The sequence below is a fragment of the Arvicola amphibius genome, chromosome 2 (genome assembly GCF_903992535.2).
Source record: "Arvicola amphibius chromosome 2, mArvAmp1.2, whole genome shotgun sequence".
Taxonomy (NCBI): Eukaryota; Metazoa; Chordata; class Mammalia; order Rodentia; family Cricetidae; genus Arvicola; species Arvicola amphibius.
In genome coordinates this window covers 34,266,929-34,291,666 of record NC_052048.2, presented here as the reverse complement: position 1 = coordinate 34,291,666, position 24,738 = coordinate 34,266,929, and the positions used below count along the sequence as shown (strand labels likewise).

Genomic DNA, 24,738 nt, shown 5'->3' with positions numbered 1-24,738 from the left:
ACTTTCAAATCTTTCATTCTTTTCTTCCTCCCTCCCCTTTGCGGTACTGAGGATCTGAACCTAAGGTTTTGTGTATACCAGGCAGGTACTCTACCACTGTGCTAGATTCCCAGCCCTTTAATGTTTTATTTTGGAGACAAGGTCTTGCTAAATGTCTTGGCTGGCCTGAAACTCGTGACCCTCCTGCTTCACCTTCTAGCTATATGATTTTTATTTTTTCGAAAACGAGAGAGAGAGAGAGAGAGAGAGAGAGAGAGAGAGAGAGAGAGAGAGAGAGAGAGAGAGAGATTATCAATTTTCTAGAATGAAGAGGAATGGAGGTCAACTTGTCCCTTATTTTGGGTTGGATGTGATCTTAGCACCAAGGACACCCCTGCCTAAAGTCCTGTAGTTTACAAGGCAGAAGGTGAGCAAGGGTCTCCAGCAACTGTCACTGAAGTTTCCCCAGGGTGTCTGAAGGTTTGTGGGAAATGTCTTGGTTCAAGGGAAGCCACTGGCCCCTGGAAGAGATCTTAAGGCGTAGCTCCAGCTCCATAGAGAGGCTAAGAAGAGCCAGTGGCTACACTGGGTCCTACCGCCTATGCTAGGGCCTGATGCTGCCAGGTGTGGGGGAAGGGCTGGGTGGGTTTTTTTTTTTTTTTTACCTGCCATTAGTGCTACCTGGGAACCCTTGTCACAGCCTGGGCCACTGTGGGCAGGACTGGAGGCTGCCACTTCTTGCCTGAGAAACCTGCTTTCAGCTGTGCCTTCCTATCCACTAGGCCCGTGCTACTGCTGAAACTGTTCCTATAGCTTTGGTCCCTCAGGAGGGATGGGAGAAAGCTGTTTAGCTATGGCATGTGCTGCCAAGGCCACCAGGCTCTGAGTTCACATGGCCCCCATGCTTTTATCTAGACCAGTGGTCCTCAACCTTCCTTATGCTGCGACCCTTTAATATAGTTCCTCATCTTATGGTGACCCCCAACCAGAAAACAGTTTTCATTACAACTTCATAATGGTAGTTTTACTACCATTATGAATCACAGTGTTAATATCTGATATGCAACCCTCAGAGGGATCGTGACCCACAGATTGAGAACCACTGATCTGACGCCTGTCACTGTGCCCTCTGAGAAGGACGCTCGTGTTGGACTCCCATCTATCCAGGAGAAACAGGCTCAGAGAGGGACGGAGCTGCTTAGGCAGAGAGCTTGCCTTGGAGGGGGAATGTTTCTATTCTGCTCTTCCCATCACCAAGACTCTGCTGATCCCGGGGCAGGGGGCTCATGGTGGCAGCGTGAGGACTTCCTGAGAATCTTGTCATGACACTGACCAGCTGTGGCTTTGCCTCAGGCAGTCTGTTCCCACCTCAGCACAGTGGGGTGATGTATCCAAACCCTGAGAACACCTGGGGGCTTAATTCATAACAACCACTTCCATGGGCCAGTCTTCAGCTGACCAAGGACATTTCTACGCGTGTCACCTCTTGTCAGGCCCTGCAAGATCAGGTGGGAGGAACTGTCATCTTATAGATGAGAAACTGAGGCTGAGGGATGTCCAGAGGCAGCTTGTCCTCACAGAACACCTCTAGAATAACCCTGGAGCTTCGAGACCAGATTGCTACCATTACCGTGGATGCCTGACGGCTTGCTCAGACCCCAGCTCACTAGCTGTCCATAACTCCCAGCAGAGCACAGTGTCCACCCTGGGGTTTGACGATAAAGTCCCTTCTTGTCCTGATGTAAATGTGTTCTTTTGGATTAAAAATAATAGGAGAGAAAAGAATACTGGGCAACAATTATTTTTTGTTTCTCATAATAATTTCACTAACTAGGCTAAGGGGTGCCAAAGGACTGGGCTTCCAGAAGCACCTTTGGAATGCTGGGAGGGCTTGTTTTGCCTTGTATTATCAGATGTCCTAGCGGCTGTGTGTACCCATTAAACCCAGCAATTCTCTCTTTTATTGCCATGGCGATTACATGGCCAGACAAATAATCAGCAATGCGCATGCTGGGGGAAGGGAGCCCTGTCTGGGGGTGCTTTGCTGCAGATGGCCTGGTTTGTTAGAAGCAAGGAACTTATTTGAGGCTCTTATTAAACTGGCACCCACCTGGCCCTGCATTGTATTGCAGCAGTCGGTTCTGTCACCACTAGGGACCTGGAAGATGGGCCCGAGGATGAGAAATGGGACCCAGAATAGGGGATGAGTGGAGTCTCAGAGGCTCTGTCCTGCATATATTCTAGATGGACCCATATTGAACCTGGAAGATCCCTGGACATGTGACTATAAATGGGCTTTGGTAGGGACAGGTTACAGACCAGAAGATCTTGGAAAGGTCACTTCTCTTCCCTTCTCTGTGAAATGGGCTCACGGTAACCAAAGGGATGTTTAGGAAAAGCACCTGCCGAGTGCTGCGAAGAGGCCAAGAAGTTACGGGGATCTGTCATCTGTTTTGATTGACAGTGAGATGCGCATGTGTGTAAAAGAAAACAGACTGTGATACCTCCGGGACAGGCGGATACCCCACCTTTCAGATGTGGACTATGGGGAGTCACAGTTAGGGAAACCATTTTTGTTGTTCTTGTTTTATTTCCTAATCGCCAGGGGTGGTGCATGGAAAAGAGGTGAGATTATTAGTGGGCTCCTTCCCATTGCCCCAGCTTCAGCCACCAGCTCTCTAGGCTCATTTATGGAGTTTGAACAGTACTATAATTCATATTCTCGTTTGTTGGCCCGGAGTGGGGTCTGGTGGCTTGCCTGTCCTTTTTTTCTTTCTTACAATTTCCCAGACACCTAAACTCAGAGGCCTCTGATCATATCTTCACAGCACAGTTTCCAGAGAATACCATAGATCCTGTCTGTGTTAAGCAAGTACCCTACCACTGAGCTAGGTCCCCAGCCTTTGAGATCTTTCCCACAGGTCCTCACTCTGTAGCCCGGGCTGGCCTCAAATTCATGAACCTCCTACGTAGCTAGACCTCTGGGTGCTGGGATTATAGGTGCATAACGCCACATCTGGCCCTCAAATGTCTTAGACTAGAGGGTTAGTTTTTTTCCTCAGGGAAGACCATTTTATTTCAATAGAAAATCTATAAGACATACTTCATTGTGGAATACTAGATTATCTGGAGGAAGACACACTTCAGAGATGAGCAGGTCTGGGTTCTGGGTTTACATCCCCATTCTGCTGCTTTCTTTTTGTTGCTTTTTTTAAAAAAAATATTTATCTATGTATTTGTTTATTTATGGTGTTTTGAGATAGTTTTTCTCTGTGTGGCAGCCTTAGATGTCCTGGAACTAGCTCTTGTAGACCAGGCTGGCCTTGAACTCACAGAGATCTGCTTACCTCTCTGCCTCCCGTAAGGGCGTGCACCACCACTGTCTGACTTTTTATCTTTTTTTAAATTTTATTTTATATGTGTAAGTGTTTTGCCTGCATACATGTCTGTGTATGTCATGTGTACCATGAATATGCCCAGTGCCTGTGGAGGGCAGAAGAGGGAGTCAAATCCTCTGGGACAAGAGCTACAGGCAGTATGAGCAGCTGAGATGGAGTCTTTCTATGTAGCTTTGGCTGTTCTGGAACTTACTATGTAGATCAGGTTGGCCTCAGGCTCACAGAGATCCACCTGCCTCTGCCTCCCAAGTATTGGGATTAAAGGTGTGTGCCAGCATTCTAGGATTAGGCTAGTGTCTTTTCTTTATTTAACTTTATTTTTTGTGCATTGGGGTAAAGGTGTCAGATCCCCTGTAACCGGAGTTACAGACAGTTGTCAGCTGCCATGTAGGTGCTAGGAATCTAGGAAATGAACCAGGGTCTTCTGGAAGAGCGGCCTGTGCTCTTAACTGCTGAGCCTTTTCTCCAGTACCAAGGCTAGTGTCTTGATTTCCTTGAGTCTCATTTTCTTCACCTTGCATATTTGGACAATGAAACCTGTGTCACAGGGCCCTCACAAGGATGAAAGAGATAGAGAACGTGAAACTAGTAACAGCGTTGATCTGGAAATAAAGCTCCTCGTCTCTCCATGGCTGTAGCCTGCAAGGGGGACTCCCCATTTCTGTCGGAACTGACTGATGAGGATAATACCTGTATGCTCGTCAGCTAGGGAAAGTGGGTTCCCACTTCCTTCTCTCTCAGCTGTGGGTTTGCCCATGCCAGCTCTTTCTGTCACCTCTCAGCCACCTCTCCCTGTGGCTCGACACCACCCACAGCCCCAGCTGTCTCCCTTCCTCCTCCTGGGCTTGAAATAGACCCACATTAGAATTAGCAACTGCTTGCAGAGGTGCCTTGTGCAGCCCCTGACATCTCCCAGGTGGGTCTGTGGGGCTCTTTGAAGGCAGGTGGGTTGGTGTGAGGTGTAGGGTGGGAGGAGAGGGTGAGACAGGGTCTCTGCAGGAGGGGTGGAGCGCGAGCCACATAATGGATAAGAAACATGTCCAGCACTCACTGATGCTTTTGTCCCTTGCCTCGGCTTCTCTGGCAGTATTTTGACAGCCTAGCCCTAATACCCCTGAGCATCCAGGTGCAGCTTGGGTGGCTATCATGGGACCTAGTGAGGACAGGGGTGGTATCTGAGGATGATGGACAGTGGGGACCCCTGGAGTAAGTGGCTAAAATAATGCCTGCGTGTGAGGAGATGATGAAGACCCGGGGACACAGGCAGCCACCCCAACCAGCCACTCTGGCGAAATAAGAGTATAGAGACCCACAGATACTCCAGCCCAGGCACCAGTGAGACACACCAGTTCACACTAGAGGGACAGACTAGGTCCAAGCCCCACAAGCCTTGATACCTCCTGGCTTGGCAAGAGAAGAGAAAGAGACCGAGGGAGAAATACCTTTCTGTGGCCTAGCCATGCTATGAGTGGGGCTAGAGGGTTGAACTCCAGCCCGAGTCTCTACCTCTGGGGAATTTTAGAGGAGGCTCGGAGTCTTTGCTAGGAACCCAGATGCTGGCTTCTGTAGTTCCTGACCCCAGGCCACCTTTCCGAAACCAGAGGCAGAACTGTGCTTAGGGTGGGCTATCCTGGGTGCTGCTTCTCATGGGGCTAGATCTGAAGCCAAGGTCTTGTGGAGTTGACTTTTCAGGTCATGGCTCTGTTTTTATGGGAGGGAGAGTGTTCTGGGGGTGGCCATGCGTGTCAGAGGTCTGTGGGACCCAGGATACGGAAAGCCTTGAGTAGAGGGCAGAGAAGAAGAAACCCAGAAACCCAGCCCGAGAGCTCGCTGTGGAGACGTACCATTGACTAGGCTGGCATTTGCGCTACCTGCAGCGTTTGCAGGTGCTGCGCCGTCGACCGCTGTGGGGTAGGAGGGATGGAAAATGCAATGTCACAATGGAGAAGGCGACGACAGAGACATGAATCTATTGGGGATAATCACACAACTTATTTTTTTTTTTTTTTAAAAAAAAACAAAACCAAAACAACTCTAAGGGAAAGTGAGGAACTCAAATTGGGGAAGGAGGTGAAATGCTCTCATAGAGATGCCACCATGGCAGGTGGGTTCCCATGGAGATGTCACCGGGGTAGGTGGGTTCCCATGGAGATGTCACCAGGGCGGGTGGATTCTGAGACCCGGACACAGAGGGTCTGTGAAGGACAGTATGGAGTGGAGTCAGGTGCTCAGGTGGGATGGCCCTTTGTTTATTTTATCTTGCGACAGGGTCTCATCATGTATTTCTGGCTGGCCTGGAGCTGGCTTTGTAAACTCTGCTGGCCTTGAACTCACAGGGATTTGCCTGCCTCTGCCTCCCAAGTGTTGGGATTAAAGGTGTTCTCTAAATGCCTGGCTGCGATGGCACTTCTATGGTGATATCTGGACTGTGTTGGCTAAGCTGGTCAGGTGGGAAGCCCATGGGATAAGGAAGTTCTGTCCAGGGACCCATGACCAGGGTCAATTCAAATGCTCAGTGAGTGGTGTTGTGTGGCCGGACACTCATAAGTCTTTCCCTGTGACCACCATCGTTTTGTCCCTGAAGAACTGCTGTCAATGGTGGTGACTTAGGATCAGGCCACTGCCCTCCATTACCTTCTCCCCTGGCCAGCTCACTGAAGAGTACGGGAGTAACCCCCATGTGAGATATCACACCAGAGAAGGGCTTCTAGATGTCTCCTTTTAAATCAGGGAGATCTTAACTAGGAAATTAACAATGGTAGGGGACCACTAATTTCACCCCCATGGAGTTCTTCCTTTGGGTGGGGATACGGTTATATGGGAAGCAAGAGGAAAGGACACTGGTGGGTGAGGTGGACATAGTGTGTGCTTGGGGACAGGAGCTGAGCTGGTGGGGGGCAGGGGTGCTGTGATGGCAAGATAAGTACTGCATGCTAGTATGTGGGGCTTCACTGGAGGTACCACTTGGCCTCGGGCATAAGAGGACATAGTGGATGCTTTCCTTGCCCTGCTGGGCTGGCATACAGAAGATCACAGCAATGTCTAGAGGGGATAATCCTCAGTAGGCATGGGGTCTCCTCCAACTATGTGCTACTAATATAGGGGCAAGGCCCAGGGGCCCACAGCTGCAGCTACTCCTAAAGCCCATCTTCCCTGAGGGTTGTCTTACTGTACCTGGTAGCTGAAGGCCATCCCCCTTCTTCACACCTGTGTGATGATTTTTGAGACATGTTAATGAAGGAGAAGCACATACAGCTTCATGTGTACACCTCACCAGACCACAATCAGAAACACACACACACACCACACACACACACACACACAGGTGTGCATGAGTGCACACACACATGCACACACACTCATGGGTATGCATGCACGCACGCACACACACTGATGCGCATACACACATGCATACGCACACACACACACACACACACACGAGACTACTCTGGACTCTGAGCTGTGTCTCAGGCTGACATGATGGGATGGGAAGACAAGAGCTCAGTTCTGATTCTTTAGCTACAAGCCATACTCCACCTTGACTGTCTATACAGAATGGATTCTTCTGTCTCTCTCTATGCTGATTTGGACCCTGAATGGTACCCAAGGGGCCACTGAGGCCTGATTTCCTCACAGTATTGTCAGATGTAGGGCTGGCCTGCAGGGACTTCCGGGTGTCTGTTCCCAGCCAGGGCCCATGGAGATTGGAACACAGGTACAAACTGCTGTATTTCACCAACTTCTTAGGGAGCCCTACTGCGTTGTCTATTCATCCTGGCTACAGGTCCTCACTCATCCATGAGACCCTGTCCCAATGCCTGCTGGGACTCTCAGCCAGGTCTTTGCTCCATTTAATTCAGCCTCACTTTGCTCTCTCCAGTCTCTTGGTTTCCCAGATAACAGCTCAGCTTCACTGTTCATGCTGGGTGTTGAAGGGATGACTGTGACCTCAGGGGACACACTGGGAAGGAGTTTGTTACTCAGTTACCAGCTGCCTTGAGCCCTGATGCCTGTTTTGTGTTCCATTGGCCTCTGTGGGTAGCATGCCTGCCTGAACTTGGTTGGGAAGGGCCACCTGCCCACTATTGACCTTCCCCAATCTCCCAAAGGTCTGAATGTGTGGGTGCTACTCTAGAGCTTAGGGAAGGAAATGAAAGACTGACATTCTGAAAAGGACCGTTCCTGAGACTGAGTGTAGATACCAGGTAAGGCGCTAGCTGTTCTGGGATTTGGGTTCAGGCCTTTTTGTGTGAGCATCTCTTTTCTGTTCTGGAAGGTATTTGTATCTCAGATGGCTACACATTACACCTCAGTGAGGGGCAGCAGGTGGTAAGGACTGTTACTTTGAAAGGAGAAGGGGAACCAGGACTTGGACATTGTGTCAGCTCCCAGGGAATGAGAGCAAAAAGCACAGAACTGGATTTCAACCATCTTTTCAAGTGCCTGCCTGTGCCTGGCACTTGTCTATGCTGGATGGATTTACAGCCCTGATGGTATAATTGACCAATGTCAGAAGGAACATTTCTGGGTAAGAACTTCTGTTCAATACTGAGGTGATGGGAAGCCAGCTCCTGTTGGCTGCCTCTACTGCTGGAGTCTGGAATTTGAATAACATTTCCAGCATCCTGAGACTGGCCTAGAGGGGAAGGGGAGGCCTCTGTGACATGACTGGACAAGACAGAAACTGAGGCAAATGGAACAGACATAACCCACCCAATCCAACAGGCTCTGAGGACAAAGGAGGTGACTGTTGGCACAGGGCATGGTGTAGCAGTCACTTATATTGTGGAGTGAACAGGTAAATGGAAAATGTGGCCTTAAAAGCTCCTTCCCTGGTTTTCAGAGTGTGTGAGTGTGGGGGGAAAAGAGGCTTACCTTTTTTGTCTTTCTTTTCTTCTTCTTCACCTCCAGCCCCAAGCAGGGTAAATATGATGCCAGTCTGAGAGTTCACACCCACAGCAGTCACTACCATCCGTCCTGATCCCTCCATCACGTGGGTCCCTGGGGAAGGTATAATCCCATTACTATCACATGGCAAAGCCTCCTCCGCAAATGAACAGAAGGAACAAGTGTCTATCAGCTTCTAGTACCTTGCCCACTGAGATCATGGGGTGGCACCTTCAGTTGGGGGCCACATCATGGGCATGGTGGGGCCTTTTCAGATGGTAATATCTCAGGGGAGGCTGAGATGTACTTGGGAAAGTATTATAAAATTGCTGTTGCTTCTCAGTTCTCTGGTCCACAGAAGATCCAGGCCCAGCACCTTTTTTTCTAGCCTGGAGTGTCACCTCTGCTTGTCTCTATCTCTCGTTTTTTCTTCCACGATTATAATCCAAGTATTGAACATTCTCTTTCTTTATGAATAGTTTTTATAATCAGACCTTATCTGCAACCCAATGGGAACTAAGACCCAGAGAGGACTGATGAGAACTGGCCTACCTTCCCTCCTAGTGGAGAATTCAGGGGTCTGTGAACTGAGATGGGAAACCTCATATATCTGTTTTCACAGCCCTCAGAGTGAAATTCAGTGTTTCCCCCATTGTGAATGTACAGAGTGAATAGGCCCCATCACCAACAACATCACACACAGCTGTAGACACACTATAAAGACTCCAGATTTTCTCCATGTGACTTACAGCTGTGGTGGATATTGATTATCTTCCTTCTGACAGTGGACGTGTAGTTTATCTTCCTGCTGGGTCTTGTTTTGAGTGCTAATCTAGAAACACACACATTACTGTGCTACATACTTTAAAGCTACTTTATTTCAACACAACTGGTTTCTGTAAGTCATCCTGTGCATTATATTTTATGACCTTCCAAATTTTATACTGAGGGGGTGGGTATACAGTGACATCGACTCTCTAGGGGCATCTGTGCTACAAGGAAATTTCAGGTCCTTTTCCTCGAAGGTGACTACTATTGCTATTGTGGTCACAGGTAGTATTTGAGGCAACAGGGATGAAGTCCAGGCCTCGTGTATGTGAGTCTAGTGCTCTACCTCAGAATGCCTTTCTCAGTCAGTTTTGAGACAGGTTTTCATGTATCCCAGGCTGGCTTTGAACTTGCTGTGTCACTGAGGGTGATCTCATGCCTCTGCCTTCCAAATGCTGGTGCTACCCCATGCCTAGTTTATATGGTGCTAACAATAGAACTCAGGGCTTCATGCAGTCTAGGCAAGCACTCTGCAAGCTGGGGTACACCTTAGTCGTTTTGCATTTTTAAATTTTGAGACACCATCTCGCTAAGTTTCCCAAGATAGCCTTGAACTCACTCTAGCTCAGCAGGTCTTGAACTGTGATCCTCCTGCCTCAGCCACATGCATAGATGTGATTGCAGGTCTGTGTCAGTACATCTAGCTCATTTCTTAGAATCTTAAGTTTTTAAAAGTGAATTCCAGAAAACCCTAGAATTCTTAGGGGTCTAGAAAAAACTGCTGAGTGAGGCAGTTCTACATTTATTCATCATTGCTATTTTTAAAAATTTATTTACTGCCGGGTAGTGGTGGCACATGCCTTTAATCCCAGCACTCAGGAGGCAGAGGCGGATCTCTGTGAGTTCGAGGCTAGCCTGGTCCACCAGAGCTAGTTCCAGGACAGGCTCCAAAGCTACAGAGAAACCCTGTCTTGAAAAACCAAAAACAACAACAACAAAACAAAAACAAAACCAAAACAAAAACAAACAAAACTCCTCCATCACTCTCTCACACAGGACTGTCAGCATTCAGGAGATGGCAGGGCTGACACATGTGAGACATGAATGAACCCTGGGGACACTAAACTAACTGGCATCCACCTGCCAGAAGCTCCACGAGCTTCCAAATCCATAGATAAAAAGTGGAGTGGGGCTGCCAGGGGATGCTAGGGAACGTCTGAGAAGCTGGAGTTTCATGAGATCAGACAGCCTTGGCTGGGGAACGTGGGCAATCCCTGGAGGTCGAAGATGTCTGCGTAACAGGACGGAGCTAGATGCCATTGAATCTGACAGTGGCTCCCTGGGAAGCAGACAGAGCCATGCTCACCAACCAGTCTATGCAGAGAAGTGCAGGGTGGCCCTCACTTCTGCCCCTCTGCTCTGGCGCACACAGAAGCCATGCCTGCTCTATAAGACTGTCCAGCAGGGTTAAGCTGATCTGCCACTCAGGGCTCTGGGTACCAACTCTGTTCATGTGCTGGGAGGAGAGGACTGACTGTCTTGCCAGACAGGTGAGGAAACTACAGCCCCAGGAAGGCTTTGGAGCACTTACTATAGATATAAAGGAAATACTCGGCACACGTACTGTGTGCTGGCACTGTGCCACACCCCAACCTACAAACAGTAATCTCAGCTCTCACACCATGAGAGCAGAGGCCAGAAGGGTGAGGTAGACTGTCCCAGGCCCCACACAGTGGAAGAGCAGTGCCAGACTTTAAACTCTCTTTCTTCCAGCCTAGGATCTTGGACACAGCTCACTCCGCCCCAGGGAAAAGGCCCTCACAGCTAGCTGTAAAATCTAGTTGAGAACAGGCTGGTGGAGAGATAACTGTCTTGGTCCTTGGGTCCAGAGGCCACAGGAAGCTGTTTTCCACCTGCCTAGCAGAGGAGGGATGGAAAAAACATGTGGGGGCCAATTTCCACCCAAGATAAGCAGGCCTCGAATCACCTTCTAAGCTAATCATGCCTATCACCACCCGGGGCTGGCGGCTCCTGTAACCTGTGTAGGTAGACAGGGGAAAGAGATGGGGGGGGGGCAGGACAAAGAGCTCACCAGATCTGGGAAACCCCCCAGGCCTACCACTGGATAGAGGCAGGGGCTTTCGGGAACACACCCCCAACCTCCAAATGGCGGTCTGACAATGTCTCCCAGTTCAGCTCCCAAATCAGTGGTTTTTACCCTTCCTAATGATGCAACCCTTTAATACAGTTCCTCATGTTGTGGTGACCCCCAACCATAATATTACTTCACTGCTACTTCATAACTGTAATTTTGCTACTGTTACAAATTGTAATGAAAACATCTGATATGCGGCCCCCATGAAAGGGTCATTAGATACCCAGAGGGGTTGAGACCCACAGGATGAGAACCACTGTTCTAAGGGCTTGGCTGGCTCCTCGAGGCCCTAGTAATGCAATCAGAAACCCCGGATCAGATACCAGCCTTCCTGTGCTGTGCTCCTTGCCCTCTGCCCTCTGCCCTCTGCCCTCTGCCACTACTAATCCTGGGGCATGCAAAGCCTTTCTGGGAGCTCGAGACGGCCTCGAGGTTAAGCAAAACCAGTATTCATATTCCGGGGTCTATCGAATGTCACCGCCTCTCAGGGACTGGTGAAATACTGGAATTTCTGGCTAATGTTTAAACATTGGAAGATGGTTTGGTCTGTAAAAGCCCAGGTCTGTGCTGGGTGGGGGAGCAAAGACTGCCGGAAGAGCACTGTGTTGGTGCCTCTCCAGGGGGCCATAGAGGAACTACCGCCTTACTCTGGTGTCTGGGACCCCTGCAGCCCTGGATTTCTCAGCCCTTCTCTCTGCCTGTTCCGATGTGTCACAGTTTGGGGTCTGTCCCCCTATCTATCCTGAGGGGCAGGAGTGTGGATGCCCACAACTTAGTCTGCTGCTTCTGAATATGAGCTCTCTCCAGGTTCTTCCCCTGGTTCTGGAGATGAACTCGGGGTTTGGTGAAGCGTAAACCAGAACTCACTTTCTCTCCCTTTCCTCACCTTTGTTGTGCCTGAAAACGAGTGCAGACCCGTGATCCCCACAACAGACCACCAATGCACCCCCCAATGTGGAACAAAGCTCCTGAGGGATTTGGGGGAGTTCCATGGATACCCTAAAACCTCTGGGTGAGTGGAGGAGGGGTAGTCCTGAGAGGAGGAAGGGGCCAGGCAGAATATGGAGATGAAGGAAATTTCCTTGCTTCCACTTATTCCTAGGAACTGAGGCAAACAACCCATTTTACACAAGAGCAAATAGAGGCTCAGGGAAGAGGCAGAGATTGTCTGGAGTTCCCAGTCAGAGAGGATTAGAACTCCGCCATGTCTTCACCATAAGGAAGGATGTCCACAGGGGTCCTCAGGGTATTCCACTGACCCTGTCCCAGTGGTTCCCCCTTTGTGTCACCATCGACACTTTGTGAGTCTCACAGGTAAACTGAGGTTCAGAGAAGCCAGCAGCATGTCTGAGCCCACACAGCACGTGTATTCCAATGCACCTGTCCCATTCACCTCTGCTGCCCGCTCCTCCCACATTCTTCACAGCTGTTGGGTTCGGGGCTGAAGCTGGGCACAGCCCCCGATGGCAGTGGCCTCGGGCTCAGAGCTCCCCACCTGGACTTGACTGGCTGGAGAACTGGTTCAGAAGTCTGTCTGTGGGTGGGCCCTTCGGTAAGAGATCCGATAGATATGGTCTGGCGGGAACACTGTCAGTTCTGTTCTTTCTTTCATTATTTATTTGGTTTTTGAGACAGGGTTTCTCTGTGTAGCCCTAGCTGTCCTGCAACTTGCTCTGTATGTAGACCAGGGTGGTTTCAAACTCACAGGGATCCACCTGCCTCTACCTTCCAAGTGCTGGGATTAAAGGTGTGCGCCACCACTGCCCACGCCTCCTTTTTTCTTTTCTTCTTCTTCTTCTTCTTCTTCTTCTTCTTCTTCTTCTTCTTCTTCTTCTTCTTCTTCTTCTTCTTCTTCTTCTTCTTCTTCTTCTTCTTCTCCTTCTCCTTCTCCTCCTCCTCCTCCTCCTCCTCCTCCTCCTCTTCCTCCTCCTCCTCCTTTTCTTCTTTTTTGGAGCTCTTTATTTTTGATTGTTTGCACAGTGCAAAACCCATCAGAGCTGGGCAGTGGTAGCACAGGCCTTTAATCCCAGGACTAGGGAGGCAGAGACAGGCGGATCTCTGTGAGTTCGAGGCCAGCCTGGTCTACAAGAGCTAGTTCCAGGACAGGCTCCAAAGCTACAGAGAAACACTATCTCAAAAAGCCAAAACCAAAACCAAAACCAAAATCCCTCATCAAAGTAGTACCCAGTGTGCTAACAGGAGTGGCTGTGGAGGGCACTGGTGGTCATGGGTCCCTTCCTAGTGAGGTGGGTCCCGAGCAGATGGTAGCAGTTAAACAGGCAAAGAGGAAGGAAGACGGGTATTGGGAGGAGGGTCCATCTGTCCTCAATGGCTGAAAAGAACAAATCCCGTGGATCTGTAGTGAGATCCAGGGGGTAGAGGGTGGATGAAGCTGTAACTCCTAGAGCCAAGAGGCATCACATGGCGTGCCCTCCCAGCAGGCCACTCTGACCCATCCAGGCTCTGCTCACGTAGCCAGGAACGAGAATGTACTATCTATTTATTCTTTGCGTTTGTTCCGTTCCCTGCTGCTGTCCACACCTGTCCATGCTCTGCCACCCCTCCTCCCTCTGCCCAGCTGGCCTTCTGTGTATGTCTGGCTCCTTCTTTATCCCCCTAGTTAGTATGTGCCAGGGGCTGTCTTTGTGGATCTCAACTCTAACGCCCCCTTTTCTATCCTTCTGATGAACAGAGCCTTTCAAGTTGAGAGGTGTGTTTTCTGGAGCCTCCCACCAGCCCATCAGTCCCACAAGGTGAGCACAACCTTTCTGGCCCAGCCATCCTCTATAGCATGTCTTCAAGGATGTTCCCTGGACCTTGATATCTGGAGGGCAAAGCAAATCCACTCCTTTGGCTCCTTATAGCCCTGCAGACCTGTGGTGGCCTCTGTAGATCTCTCTTGCTTGTCTTGGTCCCCACATGCCACCTACTCCTGACCTGATGACTAGCCCAGGCTTCAAGGAGCCTCTTGACTACTGGTGAGACACAGGGTATCTCACTATCACTAGCTCCACCCTAGCCCACCTGGGTCATCTCCAAGGACCCCAGGCCTCCTTTCTCTTCTGGCTTCCAGTACTTCTGGCTCAAGATGTTCCCAGCTCCTCCCTTCTCCTTGAGAGAAGGAAGGGACAAGAACCTCAGAAGCCCTAGCTGTGCTCCCCAGACTCCTCCTCATGGCTCTTCCTTGGAATAGCTTCCAGGCTTTGCCTTCACCTCCAGCTTGGTTTCATTTCCAATGCCCCATTTCCCTCTGGGCCCTGTGCCTCTGTGAGAGACCCGAGACCCCGTGATTCACCCTAAACCAGTGCAGCCAGATTCCCAAGCATCTCCATCATTCTGGAATCTCTGTCCTGGAGTCCTCCCTGGTTGCTTTGTGACACTGTTAGCCAGTGACTCTGAATGCTGTCTCCATCATGCTCTTGCCAGCATTCTCCCTCCTAACTTTCTCCATGCTATCTGGAGACTGTCCCCATCTACCATGGATTCCCATAGAAACCGCTGCACACTTTCCCCAAGGATGGCTACCTGCCTGCCAATTCCTGCAGCTCAGAGGCCAGAACCAGGGCTGATGGGGCTGGAGCCATCTCCAGCTCTATCACTTGGTCCTGTGTTCCCAGAGGGCACTGGAGACCTTCCATGATCCCTTACTTGGACCCCAGGGCCTTTGCACTTGCTGCTTTTCTGCCAGAAATGCATTTCTCAAAGTTTTGACTTTAGTTCTAATGTAACTTCCTGAGTCAGGCAATCTCTTCTGACCTGCTGAGGTTCTTCCCGGCCTCAGGGCCTCTTTTCACTGCAGTCTTGTGTCTTTGATGGGTTTATTGTCCTAGAGTTCACCTTACTATTTGCTTGTGTGTTCCTTCCTTGACTGCTGCCCTCACCAGATTCTAAATTCCAACCCAGGCCAGCACAGACCTTGTCTGTCCCGTTAACCATCAGCAACACAGTAGGCACTTAACAAATATAGAGGATGAGGCCAGCCCGGGCTACAAAGCAAAATAGGTGTAGGGATGTGTTGTCTAACTTCATGTCAGCTTGACACAGGCTAGAATCATCTGAGAGGAGGGCATGCTAATTGAGAAAAATGCCTTCATGAGATCCAGCTGTAAGGTATTTTCTTCATTAGTGTTGGTGGTGTTAATTAGCCTGTTGTGGGTGGTGCCATTCTTGGGCTGGTGGTGATTCTGGGTTCTATAAGAAAGCAGGCTGAACAAGCCTCGGGAGCAAGCCAGTAAGCAGCACCCCTCCGTGGCCTCTCCAGGTTCCTGCCCTGTTTGAGTTCCCAACTGCTTTTCCTGATGAACTGTTACATGGAACTATGAGTGAAGTAAATACTCCCCTCCCCAAATTGATTTAGCTCATGGTGTTATATCATAGCAACAGTAACCCTGATTAAAACAAGCAGTGAATAAATTCTAGATAAAATAATACTTCAGCCTTTCTATTACCTGGAAGACTTGTGGATCTTCCTTTTTGTATTGCCAGGGTATCCCACCCACCCGGAGGGAAATGGACCAAGCGAGCTCCCAATTGCCCTGTAAACCCCAGCTCAATATGCTCCCCACTGGCCTCTCTGCTCTCTTATTGGCTTTTGTATATCATTTTGTATCTCTATTGTGGGGTTAACATGGCCATGCAATGAGGCCTCTTGGTTATCTCTGCAAGGAAGGGTTTTATGGAGGTGTCCTGCCCACATGAGCTCCCCAGCCCATCTTATGCCCCTGCGGTAGCCAGAAAAACTTTAAAAAAATTGCCAGTGTCATTAGGCAATTCCATCTAGGCCATCCCATTCTACTCAGAATAACGTCCTGATTCCTGACTATGGTCCAGAATCCAAGCATCTATATCCTGCTATCCCACACCTTAGTGTGGTCCTGCCTCTGGGTGTTGGCATCTGCTTTCCTTCCTGCCCTGGGAGCTCTTGCCAAGGAATGGCAAGGCTGGCTTCCTCTCATGCCCCTCCTCCCATCACGGGGCCTGGTGCAGAGTGGGTATCCAGAAAGACTGTCACTTTGCAGGAAACCAAGCCACTAGAAACTTGACAAGACACTAGAAGTGTCTTGCAGTGGTGAGACACTGTGACGTTTGCTGTGGGAGTTTCCAGGCCAGGCTGTGGCTCTGCATGGCAGGCATAATGTGAGCTTGCTCAGGAAAGGGGTGGTTTGCACACAGGGGCCTGAGCCTGCCATTGACCCTAGAGCCAGGAACCACACCAGCCTCCCCGTGGTGGGTGGGGACTGGCCGCAGGGGCACTGTGAGTTGCAGCTCACCTGACAGCAGCATGGGGTCCTTATCCACAGACTTGCGCACCTGGTCAGACTCCCCTGTGAGCGAGCTTTCATCGATCTTGAGGTCATTGCCCTGGATGAAGAGGCCGTCGGCAGGAAGGAGGTCACCTGATTGGAGGAGGACAGGGGGTCAGCAGAGTCAGGTGGCCAGAGAAGCTGGGGCATCCACGGGGGAGCTGCCCCAGCACGCAGAACCACGGTGGCACCTGGAAACCAATGGGCAGCCGAAGTGACATCCTTGGGGTCTGACACAGAGCCACCCCGGTCCATGCAGGCATGTTCTTCATAATGTATATCCTTTGACCTGATGTGTCCCTGGGCCCAGGGTGCTCTGCGGTTTATTTTCCTGTAGTCTTTTCTTGGCTGGGAGGAGGTCTTTCATGACAGAGCAGGCTATTTTGTGGGGTGGGGGCACTGAAGACATTCCAATCAAGTGAGTCACTAGGACTGAGTGAGGAGGGCCACTCCAATCTCCCCCCCCGCCTGTGTCTACGGACCCAGGATATATCGTATTCAAACCCCCTCTGAGCAGTGATTGATTAGCCATGTCTGCTATACATGGATGCTGGGGTGCAGGGGCATGCATGTCATGAATCTGACATTTCTGATTTTACTGGATGGGACGCTTGTCTCCTCTGGAATCCTCAGGGCCTCAGAATACATCTTGCCACAACATCAGCCTTTAGGGTCCCCCTCCCCCACCATTCCCTGGGTTAGGCTCTTTATATCTGCCGGTCCTGTCCCACCTCTACCCAGATTCCAGCTCTAGAATCATGGCCAGGAAGACTTGCCATATTTGATCTGGGCGATGTCCCCGACCACGATCTCAGCCACAGGGATCTGGACCACCTGGCCGGCCCGGACCACGGTGAATTTCTGCTCCTGCTCAATGCGGCTCTGCAGGCCCCGGAACTGTTTCTCCTTACTCCAGTCATTGAAGGCTGTGACCAGGACCACGCAGATGACCGACAGCAGGATGGCGGCCCCCTCAATCCAGCCTGCTTCTGCCTCACCTTCATCCTCTGCCCCACCCTGGGCTGTGGCACATCCTGTAGAGAGACAAGGAAACAGTGGGTCCTCAGGCCACCAGACAAGAGCTTCCATACAGCTCAGCTATGCCAAGTCACCACTGATAATCAGATGATGGCCTCGCTGTTCCTCTGTGTGCCATGCTCTGGGCAAAGGGCAGCTCCTGGTCACTTTTTTTTTTTGCTTTTTCGAGACAGAGTTTCTCTGTAGCTTTGGAGCCTGTCCTGGAACTAGCTCTTGTAGACCAGGCTGGTCTCGAACTCACAGAGATCCGCCTGCCTCTGCCTCCTGAGTGCTGGGATTAAAGACGTACGCCACCGCCGCCCGGCTCCTGGTCACTTTTTAAGGCCCCTGCTGTATGTCTCTCACTGATGGGGATGCCAAGGCTTCTCAGAGAGATCTGTTAACTTCCCAAACTAGGCGGGTGGAAAGCGAGAATGTCACCCCAGGCAGTATGACTTCAAAGCCACCATCTGAACCACACTGGCCCTCCCTTTATCCTGGCTGTGAGGCCTCAAGTGAATGACTCTCTATCAGTCAGTTTTCTCACAGTCAGGATTTAATGGAGCCCAGGCTGGCCTCAGACTGGCTATGCAGCTGAGATGGTCTTGGAATCCTGATCCCCCTGCCTCTACTTCTGGGTGCTGGGATTAATTTCACCATGCCTACCTTGATGCAACACCATTGAAGTGGAGGTGACATTGCTGACAACACCTCCTGGGGCTTTGGGACAGGAAAGGGGCGGCTCTTGGGCACACTAAGTATGTAACACGTTCTCCCCAACTCAGGCCACAGCAAGAACAAAGGGACTCTACTTGACGTGCAGGGACCCTGCACTCCATGCTTGGCACTACTGAGTCCCCAGTATGGGCCTACAGCTCTCAAGGTTGATTAGGCCAATGGGACAATGAGAAATGGAAAAATGCCAATATGCTCAACATGGAGACTCAGACCGAAGGTCTACAACACGAGGCTGTGAAGAGCCTATGACTCTCCAACCTCTCCTTGCTCCCCACAGGGGTTCCAAAAGCAAGAGGCACCTGACATTCTGAATGCAGAATCCAAGACTCTGAGTGGCCAGGGGCCACATCCTGGGTGAGGGCTGGGTGTTCTCCTCATGGTTTATATACTAGGAACAGTGTCTGATCATCTCTATCTGTCAACTCAGAAGGTGCTTTCCACAGGGGCTAGGCTGGCAGGGTGCTGGGCAAGCCTCAAGAATCTATCCTCATCCTTCAGATGGTCAACGAAGGGAAAGAGGCTCAGAGACGGGCAGTGATGCAGCTAGAGTCACACAGCAGATCTAGAGTTTAGGTCCAGACCTGGAATCTGAGCCCAGATTTGTCCTGCCCTGAGTCTCTGAGCCTCTGAGCCCATGGCAAGTGGCAAAGACCATCTGGTTATCCAGTGTGATTCCATAGAATAGCAAACAGAAGTTTCAAGAAACTCCAACAGAAGCTTCTGGAAACCCAGGGGTCAGAAGCAATGAGACAAGAAGGTCAGGGAATGTCTGGGAAGGCAAGGGGTCACTATGGCCAAGAACAAGTGACACTGGAGGATTTTAGGTCCCCAGCTGAATCAGAACTCCCTAAAGGCCAGTAAACTCCTGAAGGTCTTTCAAGGCTGTTTGTCCCCTTGGAAGTTTTGAATTGCCACGGTAACTTAAAACCATCCTACCAGATGACTGTTTGAAGGTAACAGCTATTAATCGGTGCCACTGAGAACTGCCCCTGCCGCCCCTCCCCGAGTTCAAATCTCAGCTGCAGACTGCTAGGTAGCGGTTTCACCATAGTGTCTCAATTTTCACATCAGTAGAATGGAGTGATCATGGGTATTCCCCTCCTCAGGTGGTCTCAGGTTAAGGGGACTCTCCTTGTGAAGTGGCTGCCATGGGGTCCCACGGGCTCAGGCCTTGAGCACATGACACAGAGCTGCAGAGAAGGAACCAGCTGGAATCCAGTCGCCTGAGACGAGGGAACTAGGGGCTGTGGTCCTGTGTCACTACGAACAACCCCCACAGAGATACGAACCCCTACCCCCAGGGTGGGAAGAACAGGGAGCCTTAGAGATGGAATTCTCGTGCTGCCAGCTCTTAGTGCCACAGAACTGTCTCCTGGCGTGTGGCCAAGCACAGATGAGCCACGGTCAGCAAGGAGACACTGCAGCTGCACTGAGCATGCCCAGGCCTCTTGTCATCACCCCCTAGGTGACACGGTCTCACAGCTGTTCACGCAGCTGTCACGCTGGGTGTCATCAGAAACCCAGAAAGAACTTCCCGTATGCTGAAGGTGGAAAGTAATACACGCGGTATCCACAGAAGGTTCCAGCAGGAGCCCGGGGATGGTTGTATACACTCTGAGACCCTGATACTTCATTTCATAGGATTTTGGTTGTCCCCACTTCTTGCCACACGCTCTGTAAAGGAGACACCTGTCTCCCCTTGTGTGCTTCTTTGGAGCCTGTGTGTGTGTGTGTGTGTGTGTGTGTGTGTGTGTGCACGCGCACATGTGCAGAGCATTATTAGAGTACGGGGACACTTATAGTCAAATCAGTACATCACATTGAGATTCCAGACTCAGAAAGACCCAGATTCAAAGTCCAGGCCTTGCTATGCAACTCTAGGTAAGTGACTCAGCCTCTCTGAGCTCCCAACAAACACCTAGCGTATGCCAGGTACTCTGCCCCTATTCCTGGGTGCCCCACAGATCCTTCTTTGGACCCTGCTGCCCTGTGTCCCAGGATCTGTGTCCCCTTTTCAGATCAGAAGGTAGGGTTCAGGAACCCATGCATTGCCAGGATTTGGAACACCTGGATTTGAGTTCACATCCTCTAGGGTCCTCTACTCGCACGACACCTGACTGTGACATGAAGCCCAGGTGTGAATCTGTCATACGGGCTTGTCTATACTGAGGGCAGCTTAAAGCCTGGTTTGGGGCTATAGCCCATGTATCTGAGGCCAATTCTATGCAACTGTCCTCTCCTCTCCTCCCAGCCCAGTACTTCTACTTGTCCAGTAGAACACAGATCACACTCTAGCCAGACAAGAATTGCTAGCTGAAGCAGGGCGGCGGTGGTGTATGCCTTTAATCCCAGCACTCGGGAGGCAGAGGCAGGCAGATCTCTGAGTTTGAGGTCAGTCTGGTCTACAGAGTGAGTTCCAGGACTGGATCCAAAGCTACAGAGAAACCCTGTCTCGAAAAACAAAACAAAAAACAAAGAACAAAACAAAGAATTGCCAGCTGAGATGCTGGTTCTTGGATGCCCAAGATAAGGGCAGGTGAGCAACGCAGCAGGTGGACTCCCGTCTGGGGCTTCATGTAGGATGCGTAGCAAGCTGGTGGGAAGGGTTTCACCTCTCCGTAGGGACTAGAACGTGAGGAACCTGTCCTGCTTCCTTTAATTTGCTAGTGGGACACAGTGTAGGCAGCTGCCTTCCACTGAAAGTGTGGCTGGACCAGCAGCAATGAGGTGTGGCAGGGGCAGAACCAGGCCGACTCGGGCCACACTCCAGTCACCAAGCCATGATCTCTGGGCTCTGGGTTTGTGTACCCCAGAGGTGTTCATGGCAGCAGTCATCTGCCTGGAGCCACGGGGTCTCCCCTGGCATACCCCAGGAGCTCTGCCGTCCTATCTTGGCCTCTGCCAGCTGCCCCCGTCTCACCTTGCTCAGTGGGGCCACAGGAGGCCACTGATGCCGGTGACTCAGTCCCTGCCCTCTTTGTGGAGCTGGATGTTTTTGCCAGAGCCACAGAGTTTCAGCCCCTTGGTGGGTGACCTTGGCACATCTTTCACAGGCTTGGGGACTCCTAAGAATAGCATCTAGTTCCTCCTGGTTCTAGCCTGATGAGTGCACTTCCCATCCCTCGCCAATGATAACTTCTCGCAACAGACAGAGACCATTACAGAAAGCACAACCAATCAAAATGCAGGGTTGTGGAGCTCAGTCCTGGTGGATCATCTAGAAAACATCCCCACATCTAAGGGTCGGGGAAGATTTAGGAAGAAAGGGCAGGAAGATGGTAAGAGCCAGAGGATCAAGGGCTTGGCTGTGCGATTGTCTCTAAATAACAACAGAAGCTGCACCCATAACGTTTCATCAACACAACCGTGCAAGCGTGATCTGAGCAAAGATGACTCAGAGAAAGAGCCCACAAGAACCCTCAGCCTTCACAAAGAACTACAGACGACTGGGTAGAACTGGGTGGGACAGCTGGCCCACTCCACGGAAGAACACACCAATTGGCTGTCCAGTGCCAAAGGTCACTCCTGAAAACATGCAAATAATATTATATGGACACAATAGGATATATTTAGAGACTTATAGGTATATACAAATACATATATGCATGCAATAACCATTGAATAAAAAGAGACTTGGATGGAGCTAGAAAACATCATATTGAGTGAAGTAACCCAGACCCAGAAAGACAATTATTGTATGTACTCACTTATAAGTGGTTTTTAAACATAAAGAAAACCAGCCTACAAATCACAATCCCAGAGAACCTAGACAACAAAGAGGACCCTAAGAGAGACATACGTAGATCTAATCTACATGGGAAGTAGAAAAAGACAAGCTCTCCTGAGTAAATTGAGAGCATGGGACCTTTGGGAAGGATTGAAGGGGAGGGGAGAAGCAGGGAGGGGAGAAGAGAAAAATGTAGAGCTTAATAAAATCAATAAAAAAAACAGAAAAAAAAGCCGGGTGGCGGTGGCGCACACCTTTAATCCCAGCACTCGGGAGGCAGAGGCAGGCAGATCTCTGTGAGTTCGAGACCAGCCTGGTCTACAAGAGCTAGTTCCAGGACAGGCTCCAAAGCTACAGAGAAACCCTGTCTCGAAAAACCAAAAAAAAAAAAAAAAAAAGAAAAAGAAAAAAAACAGAAAAAAAGAGACTTGGAGAGATGGGAGGGGGATGTGAGAGGGTTTGAAGGGAGGAAAAGGAAGGGAGAAATGTAATTAAATTATAATCTCAAAAACAAAGAAAGAAAGAATAGTATCTGTCTACAGAGTTACTGTGTGGCTTAGGTGATGAAGCAATGGCTTTGGCCACAACAGCTCCTGATTTGGTGTAGCTCTGGAAACTGTAGGACCTATGTCAGCCTTACCATCTGCAGGCTTCTATATTGGCTGAACCTGTAAGGAAGGCTGTCCACAGAACACCCCCTCACTCTCCTATGGGAATGTCCGCCCCAGGACCCACTATCAGAAACTTTACCCCCTTTCTTGTCGATAGCTCGGCCTGTGAAATTCACCCATCTTCCCTTTCTGCCCTGGCTGCTGGGAAGCTCAAGTCAGTCTTAAATCTGAATCATGGTAGCAATTATAACTGGTTTGTTTGCTTCTACCATTTTTCTGCCCGACTTTTTTATTTGCCTTTCCTCCTATCCTCTATGGAAAGAAATCACACGAAAAAGAAAAAAAGCCAGGTCCATTTAGATGGCGCATTGAATAAAGTGCTTACTGCCAAGCCTGATGACCTGAATTCAATCCCCAGAACCCATATGGTGGAGAGAGAGAATCGAATCCTGCTCCCGTGGTCAGGTGACAGAAAGAAATGGCCTTGGAAGGAGCTTGGCAACATGTTGTAACATGCTCCACAGCCAACCCGAGGCCTTTCTTCTTGGTGTACACTGTGGTCCCATGCCAGACATTAACCCCCAGGCTCCCATATGGGTGGTCTTTGGGAATGGGGCCTTGGTGAAGTAATATGGATTAGATGAAGTCATGGGGGGCATCCCAGGGCAGGGAAATAGCTAAGTCAACATGACCTAGCCTTACTGTGCAACCCCCCTGCCATGCTACAGTGAAGCTCAAGCCCCTCACCAGATGCACCGCCTTGCAGTTGGGCTCGGGAGTCTCCAGAACAAGAGACATGGCTCTTTATATACCATATAGTCTATGATAGTTTGATATTTAGATACCACGAACTTAGATAATGCATGTCCCAGAGCAATTCAACCTCCTTCTCTATACCCCAGTTCCCTTGTTGGTCTACACCTTATGTGTAATGCAGGCACAAGTTGGGAATACTGGAGGTGCCTAATAAATACCCACTGTAGTTATCAGCACTGGTGGTCTAGCCTTGCACTCACGGGTGGGCTGACTGGGACCATGGGCATGCATTGGTCTCTGCTGCCTGAGTCCCAGCCAGCTCGCTCCCTCTGTATAGTGCTGTGGGCACTGTCCATACATGCACCCTGCCGCATGCTGTGTGCTCAGGAGTGTCCCAGATGCCCTACCTTCGTTGCTCTCTCCGGGTGGGTGGTAGAAGGACAGTCCCAGGGAGATGATGGCTGCGATCTCCAGGATGATGAGCGTCACGTCCTGCAGTGCTTCCCATACCAGCTGCAGGAAGGTTTTTGGCTTCTTTGGAGGTATGAAGTTTTGCCCAAAAATCTGTTTCCTCTTTTCCAGGTCTGGAGCAGTGCCTGGCAAACCTGTGGACAGAGGGCAGGCGAGTTGGGCAGGGGCCAGGAGAGATGCATGCCTATCACTGGGAGCTAAGGAGGGAGAGGGCAAACATGGCAGGAACCTTCCAGGTTTTTGGCCTAAGGAGCCCGGTGTTCCAAGCAATTCATGTCCTGTGGGAGCCCCTACTAAGTAAATGGAGGAGCCTAGAAACATGGATGCTTCCAGACTCATGGTGGTATCCATCCCCATGAACATGTATGTCAAAGAACACTTCATACACCTGACTCTTGACATCATAGCTCAGCTCAGCCCAGCCCACTGCAGCTCGGCAGAGACATATCACACAAAGCCTCCTCCATACTAAGTGTTGAACATCTCATATAATTTACGGAGTATGGACTGAAGGTGTCCCCCTGGATGGCTGGATAGGTACACTGTCACCTAGTCACAAGGTTGAACAATTCTTAGCCAGACCATTGTAAGCTGGGGAATCTGTGACTATCCAAGCCCAACTCCCAGGACCTGGGTCAGTGACCTGCCTTGGGCAAACACTCTTCAGAGATGTGACTAAGGCCAGAGCACTTAGGATGACGCAGGTGTCCCTCTGTCCAGAGATAAGTATCCTTATGGGTGACACAGACTCAGGCCGTGAGACAGCTGTGTAAGAGGGTGGAACAGAGATGGGAGGGACACAGCGGCAACCAAGGATCCCAGAGTTACCAGATTCTAAAAGACGTTAGGGATGGCCTCTCCTGTTGGGTGTAGGGCAGGTACTGTGGATTTGGGGCTTCAGAGCCGTGAGAGAAGCAGCTATCCCTGG

At 50.3% G+C, this 24,738-nt stretch overlaps 1 protein-coding gene across 6 annotated transcripts in view; it reads right to left on the bottom strand.

Annotated features, from left to right (window-relative positions):
- Positions 1 to 24,738, bottom strand: part of Atp2b2 (ATPase plasma membrane Ca2+ transporting 2) — a 319,368-nt gene that overhangs the window by 56,093 nt on the left and 238,537 nt on the right. For all 6 annotated transcript variants that reach the window (XM_038318670.2, XM_038318675.1, XM_038318668.2 and 3 more), the window contains 6 exons: positions 23,747 to 23,944; positions 17,267 to 17,524; positions 16,458 to 16,583; positions 8,253 to 8,378; positions 6,552 to 6,584; positions 5,222 to 5,281 (listed from right to left, as the gene is read on the bottom strand). In XM_038318670.2, the coding sequence (XP_038174598.1) occupies positions 5,222 to 5,281; positions 6,552 to 6,584; positions 8,253 to 8,378; positions 16,458 to 16,583; positions 17,267 to 17,524; positions 23,747 to 23,944 (801 nt within the window). The remainder of the gene's footprint in view (positions 1 to 5,221; positions 5,282 to 6,551; positions 6,585 to 8,252; positions 8,379 to 16,457; positions 16,584 to 17,266; positions 17,525 to 23,746; positions 23,945 to 24,738) is intronic.